The sequence below is a fragment of the Dryas octopetala genome, chromosome 1 (genome assembly GCF_963921425.1).
Source record: "Dryas octopetala chromosome 1, drDryOcto1.1, whole genome shotgun sequence".
NCBI classification, from domain to species: Eukaryota; Viridiplantae; Streptophyta; class Magnoliopsida; order Rosales; family Rosaceae; genus Dryas; species Dryas octopetala.
The window spans coordinates 23,320,372-23,328,935 of NC_141366.1; the positions used below are offsets into that span (position 1 = coordinate 23,320,372).

The 8,564-nt window shown below is 39.4% G+C and overlaps 1 protein-coding gene across 2 annotated transcripts; it reads left to right on the forward strand.

Moving 5' to 3' along the window:
* The first annotated feature begins 2,256 nt into the window (after positions 1 to 2,256).
* Positions 2,257 to 8,161, forward strand: LOC147299248 (putative disease resistance RPP13-like protein 1). Of its 2 annotated transcripts, none has more exons than XM_086228719.1 (4): positions 2,257 to 2,380; positions 4,582 to 6,637; positions 7,655 to 7,704; positions 7,841 to 8,161. In XM_086228719.1, the coding sequence occupies exons 1-3, from the start codon at positions 2,358 to 2,360 to the stop codon at positions 7,673 to 7,675; spliced, it is 2,100 nt and encodes a 699-aa protein (XP_086084845.1). In that variant the 5' UTR covers positions 2,257 to 2,357; the 3' UTR covers positions 7,676 to 7,704; positions 7,841 to 8,161. The 2 variants fall into 2 exon arrangements, with proteins under 2 accessions (XP_086084845.1, XP_086084846.1); XM_086228720.1 differs by having other exon boundaries at positions 7,989 to 8,161.
* The last annotated feature ends 403 nt before the right edge of the window (positions 8,162 to 8,564 follow it).

An 8,564-nucleotide genomic window follows, 5' to 3' on the forward strand; every position in this document is an offset into this window, starting at 1 on the left:
ATTCGGCCACCCCTTGTTCCCGGTCGGAACTCAACACTTCGGGGTTTTCCTGGTCCCCTCGAGCTCGGCGCTCCTCGCCTGGGTTGCGATCCAGCGCCGAGCCGACCTCGTCCAATTCTTCGGACAAACCGTCCCAACTTGCCTCGCCCGCCGGTGGGCTTCGGCTCAGCTCGGCGTCACTTTCTCCATCAAATGCCTCTCCCGAACTGAGCCTACCACTCGAGTCAGTTGTTGACATGACAAACACTTTTTCTCACTCTCTCTCTTACCTTTTCGGATCAAAAAGTACCTTTTCTCAAGAACGCCAAGAACACACACCCAAAAACCCGAAAATGCAAAAACTCAAAAGTGAGGAGAATCACTTACTGGTTTTCCTCCACCCAAAGTCTCCGCCCCCAATACCCTCGGAACCACCTCGCCTATCGCCGTACTTGGTCGGTTTTGAGATCGGACCGCCGCTCAACTGGCGGAGAGAGAATGAGATTCGCGGGAGAGAGAGAGGTTTTGCAGAAAGAGCTTGAAAAAAACTGAAAATGTGAGGGAGAAGAGAGAGAAAATAGCCATTTATACCCCATGCAAATCAGATCCCAACCCTTCATTTTTGGCGCTTCAAATCTCAGATCTTGACACCTGTCAAAACGTTCAAAATACCCATAAATGATGTGACCCTTACGTTCTCCCATGCAGAAACCAAACGTCTCTTTACCTGCTCTCGAAGATATTTTGGCCAAATACAAGTCATCGTTTGCTCGGTCTTCGGGAAGACTGGCCTGCTCGGATCGGAATCTGATATCATTTCGGTTCGGATCTAACGACGTATCATTCCCCAGGGAAAAGCACACCTCAACTTCTAATCCACCACTGTCCGCTCGGATCGGAAGCTAGGGGACTCCTGTTTGTGGGAAAACCCACACCGATCCAAACAGCCAATCATGGCTCGACACGTGGCTGGTCAAAACCAACCTTGGAGTTGACTTTCAGTGGTCAGACTTTGACCTCCACATCATCACTGCTCAGCATTTCCTCCGCCAGCTCAGCTCGGGTCTCCATGCCGAGTCTTCCATGCCAGGTCTGAGCCGAACCGATGACCTTCCAAGGGATTGAGTGTTCATCTTTCCATGGTCATCCCGGTTCGGCTCGGCTCGGCACAGAGATAATCTCCTTTCGAGTTCTAGCGTCGACCAGTTAGGGCTCGGAGGGACCCCTATCTACTGGACCGGCTCGGTCTGGAATCCCATGTCTGATCCGACCACACATGGGCTTCATGTATACGCATAAAGACATGTGTTCGGTTCGGCTCGGCCCTCCGCCGCCATTCCCAGGAAGATCACTTTGGGATGAACCGCCACGCTTAAATGCACCTGACACAAATCCTCTGACAGATGGAATATCCAGCCTGCATCCATGACTATTGGGGTAGTTTGTCTGAACCTTCCAACCTTGCATTTAATGGAGCATTCAATGCAACATTGAATATTGAGGAGGTGAGTAGCTGTGCATGCAACTAGTTCTGACCAAGCGCGTGGGTCTCTGACAACCATTCATTCACATGCAGGTAACTTACTCATCCAGTCTTCCTTTACCTATATAAGGCACCATATATGCACAAATGGGGGGATGACTAAATAAATCTAGCTATCAACTCCTCACCAGACAAATACTTACCAAAATTCCTACTCACCCAAGAGCATATCCAACTTGCTGAGAATAACCCAGAACATTTACCTTATTCTTCCTATTCTTCCAAGTTCATCATTGGCTCTTCCTCACTTCCATTCAAACACCACCAAACACACTTCACTAACTTCATCATCGGAGCGTGTTTGGCTGGTACCACACCGGTCCATCTCCTTTGATCCTGTTTCTCTTACAGGAAGGTCTCACATCAACATCCAGCAAGGCATCTGATCAGCCAGATCATCATTTCTAAGTTGTTGCATCTACCTCACGAGAATTTGCATCAACAATGCTCAATCGGAGCAGCTCAGCCTCAGCGTCCAAGGAACAACCCACAATTATCCCTGCTGGTGGTGTTACAATTGGAATGGTTGAGCAAGGGATCCCGGGCCACAAAGATTCCCCCAGGGAGAGGAAGGGGAAGGGGAAGGGGAAGAGGAAGAGGGAGAGGTCAATATATATATATGTGTATATACAAGCTAATTAATAAGAGTTTTCATGATAATATTTTTGGTTGAGTATTCGTATGAATTCAGTGGCAGTAATTTTGTATTTTGATAATTTTATGTTGCAGGAAAACAGAAACTCCGCTAATTAAAGAAAAAAAAAAAACACCGGGTAAGGTGCCTGAAGAGGCTATTGAGGATGGCTTTATCTGGAGCCAGTATGGCCAGAAAGAAATGTTCGGCCATAAATATCCAAGGTAGGACCAAGGAGTGAAATTTCGAAAATTTCGGCGAAATTTCGCCGAAATTTTCGTTTTTTAGGGGTCCCGAAATTTTATACCATACCCGTTAATTTTCGTTAATTTTTCGGCGAAATTTCGAAGTCGCCTCATGTTCATTTTTGAAACTGTCAGCGAAATTTCGCCCAAATTTCGACGAAATTTGGCGAAATTTCAACGAAATTTGGCGAAATTTCGCGACTATACATTTAGATCTTCATCTGCCCAGCCCCATTTCTTTCCATTTTCATCTCTCAGATCTCTCTCTATCTCTATTCTCTGTCTTCTCCTTGGGCCTCGTCCTTGCGAAGCTTCTCGAGCCGCAGGAGCTCGACCTCCTTGATGTACTTCTTGCGGACCTCCTTGACTTGCTTGGCTTACTCTCAGTGGAGGCGCGCGAGCTTGGCCTCCGCCTGTTTTGGGTCTCTGGGGGCCTCCCAGCGACCGATGAAAATGATAGTGAGGCTCGGAGTACTGGTGATTCTGCTGGTGGCTGTTGTGGTGCGACGGCTTCGTGGTAAAATTTGGTAGTGAGGAGACCTTAGGATAAGTTGCTAAAACAAACGGGAGGGGAGGATCGACCCGTTCAGTATAATTCCGAAGAAAGACTGTTGGCAGCAGGTGTTGACATTTATTTGGCTCCCTTCAAAAGGGCAGGGTTAAGCTCGGCAGAGGGTTAATAGGGTAGGGTCCTGTCCTTAAGATTCAGATAAGAATGCTTTGGGTGCAGCTTTTGCTTTTCAGTTAAAAAGGTAAGTGGTAAAATTTGGGTGTTGTTGACTTGTTGTATAGCCTGCAGTCACGGGTGAAAAGGAAGAAGGAAAGAAAAAAAAAGGAAGAAGGAAAGAAAAAAAAGAAAAGGAAAGAAAAGAAAAGAAAAGAAAAAGAAAAGAAAAAAAGAAAAAGAAAAGAAAAAAAAAAGAAAAGAAAAGAAAAGGAAAGGAAAGAAAAAAAAAAAAAACACGTTTTATTTGCGTCTATGCGCTCGTTGACCCGAGACTTTTCCAACAAGACTAAAATCAAGACTGAGTCTTTTCTAATTTTTATTGTTTCTCAATGACTTGCCAAAATCACTTAAAATTCAAATAATTTACCAAAATCAACTTCGAGGTTCGAAAAACGTTCTGTAAAATCTCGTGAGCTCGTTTCAATAAATTTTATTTTTGTACTACTTCAAATTCATTTATTTCATTCCAAAATTCTTCAGAAAAATTCTAATATCTTCGAATTAACAAGATAATTATCAATAAATCACTATTTACTTCAAAATAAATTATAAACCAACTTTTTGGGATCTCACAATCTATTTAGGGGGGTGTCCCCAACTTAGATTTCATTGGATTTTAAAAGTCTAATGAAATTTAGGTGTCCCCAATTTAGATTTTAATGGATTCCAATGAAGTTTAGGTGTCCCCAATTCAGATTTTAATGGATTCCAATGAAATCCAGGTGTCCTCAAAAAGTCATGGATTTCATTAAGTGAAAGATTTTAATGGATTTGGATGGATTTGGTTGGATTTGAAAGCATTTTTTACACATAACAAATTCTATAAGAATTCCACCCAATTCCTTTGGATTTTAATAGATTCTATGGATTTTAAAATCCATTAAACTCCTTTAAAATCTGAGTTGGGGACACCCACATTAGATTGTTTTTTGTTATTAGATTAAGTGGTTTAGAAAATAACAATACATGTCATTTTCTTATTTGTCCACATATGTTTTAAGGACAATTGGATTCAAAATGATTAAATATCCCTTAAAAAGAGGTCATTTTTATGTAATTAGTAATTAGTGAACTATTTTTATTTAACAGTATTTGCCTCCAGCGCACATTATATTCACCTTATATCATATGAAACCTACCATATAATTTGATTTCTTCAATATTTTTTATCAATGTAGTAGATAATATGTTAAATAAACATATGGTCAAGTTTCATTCAAAATTTCCGTATTTTGATAGCAATTTTCGTCGTTTTTGTTTAATTTTATCGAAATCGAAATTTTAATCGAAATTTCTGCGAAAATTTCCGTCGAAATTTCCATCGAAAATTTCCTCGAAACCGAAATTTTACTCCTTGGGTAGGACAATTTTATTGTGATTGTTCAACGCAATTAATTACTGACAAATTAACTTTTGTTTGGGCCTGATTTTTGCTTATAATTTATGTTGGCAGGTTGTATTATAGATGCGCTCATCGTTCTACTCAATCTTGTTTGGCCACAAAGACAGTGAGACAAAGAGATGTTGGCGGAATCTTTCAAATTCGTTACTTTGGAATTCACAAATGTACACAAGCCTCCAGCACCAGCTGTGTGGATGTGAAAGAAATTAGCCAGGCGGAAATCAAAGATCCTTTAGAAATAGGAAGGCTGTCTAATAAGTCTATGACGGTTTCACACTCTGACTCTTGCATACCTTCAGCTGTACACTCATTGCCGGATGCAGACTCTTGCATTTTTGGCCTAGAACAGTACTTGGACCCAGAAAAGTCCTTCGATGACTCAGAAGATTACGTTGTTGGCCCAGAAGAGGTCAAGGATGCGATGGCAATTAGCTATGATGATTTGGAAGAAAAGGCTGGGCATGTAGTACATGTTGCAGATTGGGAATGTAAGAGTTTACCAAATTATTTGAAATGGTTATTTCTGTATTGTTCTCTCTTTCCACCAGGTTATGAATTTAGAAAAGATGAGTTGGTTCAGTTATGGATGGCTGAAGGCTTTATTGGAGAGGACCAGAGAGAGAGAATGGAGGATATTGGTAGTGTGTTTTTCAATTCCTTGGAAACTAAGGGCTTTTTTGTGCCCTCAAGAAATGATTTCAAGGTGGATTTTGATTCAGTGTTCTCAGTGCCCATTTATAATTCCCAGAACTTCTTGTACAAAGTAAATCCGATTAAGCTTCGAATCTTGGAAAACACAATTTCTGAGGGTGAGTTCTTCAGAGCCGTGTATGGTAACTTAGATGGAGCCTCTGAAATGACACAACATTTGTCTTTGATCTGTGAGGACATTAGTGAGATGACTTTTGGAGTTCTTCAAAAGTTTAAGCATTTGCACACATTGCTTTTGCTCTCTGGTTGTGGCTCTTCAATCAAAAAAGTCCCTCGTAATTTGTTTTTGAGCTTAAAGCTTTTGAGGACACTGAATTTGAGTCAAACACTCATATCCGAATTGCCAAGTTCTATTGGAAATGTGAAATCATTACGATATCTTGATGTCTCCCATACACCCATTACATGGTTGCCTGAATCAATAGGTTCTCTTCACAATTTACAGACCATAAAACTTAGAGGTTGTATACACTTAGTTCAGTTGCCGAAGAGCATGAAGAATCTAACCAATCTGCGACATATCGAATTTGATATTATCCGGCAATTGGTTTTCATGCCTTCGCACTTAGGGAACTTGACTAACCTTCAAACTTTGTCAGCATTTCTTGTTGGTAGAGCTGATGGGTGCGGTATTGCAGAGTTGAAGAATTTGAATGATCTCAAAGGAGCACTTCGCATTTCAAGGCTTGAAAATGTGTTGAGTAAGGAAGAGGCTAAGGAAGCTGCTCTGATTGACAAGAAATGGCTTGATAAGTTGGAGCTGCGATGGAGTAATTCGTTGGCTGAGAAAACTGAGGAAGTGCAAATCCTTGAATGTCTTGAACCCCATTCTGGCCTTAAAGAGTTACAAATATTGTCCTATAGTGGTTCAATACTTCCAACTTGGATTGGCAATCCGTCTTTTGCTGACCTTGTTGTTATTACTCTCTACGGATGCAAAAATTGTAAACTTCTCCCATCTATTGGGCAGTTGCCAGCGCTTAAGTTTCTTTATATCATAGAGATGAATGAGGTGAAAGAAATCAATCATCAATTTTTCAGAAATGACCAAGTTCAAGTGTTCCCTGCATTTCCCAAACTTGAGAGACTAGAAGTGGACATCATGCTTAATTTGAAAGAGTGGACAGAATTACAAATAGGTGACTTACCATCCCTACTTGAACTCACAGTGGACTCTTGCCCAAAACTTGTCACTCTTCCATCACTTTCATGTCTCAAATCCCTCAAGCATTTAGAATTTAGGGGCTGTCCAAAGCTTTTGTCCTTGCCCAGTGATGGACTACCAACTTCACTTGAGTCTTTCATTATAATAGATTGCCCTGAACTGAAAGAACAATGCCGCAAGAGGGAAGGTCAAGATTGGGGCAACATGCGTGTGTGGTTTGATCATGAAGAGGTAATGAAAAAAGAAAAAGTATGAAATTTGAATGTTTTTTCAGTTCAATTGTGAAAGAGTTTTCTTCGTGCTTAGTTTTTTTAGTCTGAAACCTTGTGATGTTTTGGTTTGTTTCACTAAATGCTTATAATGAAAAAATGGATTTTTGATTTATGTTGGCAAAATTAGATCTTTCTTTTTTATCAATTCATGTCATAAGTTTATGAAAGCTACCCCTGTATGAGGTGGCTATGCGTATTAGTTGTTGACTAGATGATTATTATGGTTGGTGGAGCTTTTGTGTTAGAATGGTTATATACTTGTATGGTTTAAAGTAAAGATTCTACTTTTTCTGGAGCTTTTTTTTTTTTTTTTTTTTTTTTCAATTCTTGTCATAAGTTTATGAAAGCTACCCCTGTATGAGGTGGTTATGCGTAATAGTTCTAGACTAGATGATTATTATGGTCGGTTAAAATGGTTCTATAATTTAAACTAAAAAATTCTACTTTTAGTAAACCATTTCAATGGAAATCTCTACATCTCTTGGATGATCATATTTCTAGCACATATATTTTTATTTTTTGTGTTTTTCAAATGATATGAGAAAGAAACTGTCGGAAGCCATATAGAAACTTATAGAAAATCTTAGAATTAAGAAATGACAAGAATTAAGGATTACAGAAATTAAAAATTAGGGAATGACAAGAGCTAAGGATTTGAGAGAATTAAGAATTAGGGGATAACAAGATCAATATTCTCATATTTTTGTTGATGTGGAACTTTTGGACAAGGTAAGTGCTTAGGTTATGGTTTTCTAGTGTATATTTGATTATAAACTTATTCATTCTCTCCTACGCCTTTGATTTCCTTAATTGATTATCTGATGAGAGGAATTCTCCTATATGCATTAGAAAAATGAGCATAACATATCCATTGATGTTTTTGTGTTTGAAATCTTTCTGGTTTTGATAAGTGATACCAAACTGTTCAAAATTTCAAATCTCTGGAGTTCATTATTCACATATCTCTGTCATATAGGTTCTAGATGAGTTGGAATGAGGGATTCCCATCCTGAAGGCTTCTCCAAGGTTAGCTCTTTTTAAGTCAAATATTTGTTTTCTTAAAAAGTCTGTTATATTGTTTACTGATACAATTTACTCCTTTTCGGCTGTGTATCTGTGCCACATTTCTTTATAAAAAAGACTATTGGATTTGTTGTAACAGGGCCTCGCTTGAATGTGGAACATGTGGAGGAAGAGGCTTGCAATTGCATTTTGTCAATAACTTGCCCCTTACCATATTCACAGGCAGCAGGATAGAAGTAGCTTATGTAGTTTGATAATTGATGTACTTCTCTGCTGTGAAAATTTAGATTTTTGGTGGGATCTCAAACAAGACATGGCTTACACTCATAGGACATGCCACAACTTGTGTCATAGATGATAAGTTATATACCACCCTAGAGCTGTGCAGGATATAAATATGTTGTTCAACTCCATCTACAAGGTTGTAGGAGCAATAGTTAATGGCCAATACTGTTCTCTGGATGAAACATGTTGGAGCTCATTTGAAACATCTCACACTATTCTTGATATGCCTTCTTTTATTAGCTGGTATGACTTGTTTAGTTGAGAAGGGATTGTTTCCTGATTGATTGATCAATATGTTCCCTGGGGTGAGAAACTGATGAACTCCCGTTTCCATTGGCAGAATCTCGTGGACAGTTTGAAGCAGGATGCTTATAAAAATTTAACAGATATTGTACCCGTTGATGACTCCTCTATATTTGGCATTTCAAGGGCTTTAGCAAGTCTAGAAGCTGAGTCATTCAATCATCCAAACCCAGATCTGCAACAAGTAGAATTTCAATTCACAAAGGAATGTATAAAATGTTATATTGTGTAAATGGTATCAGAGCCTACTACTGTTGTGTTTGAATGCTGAGTAC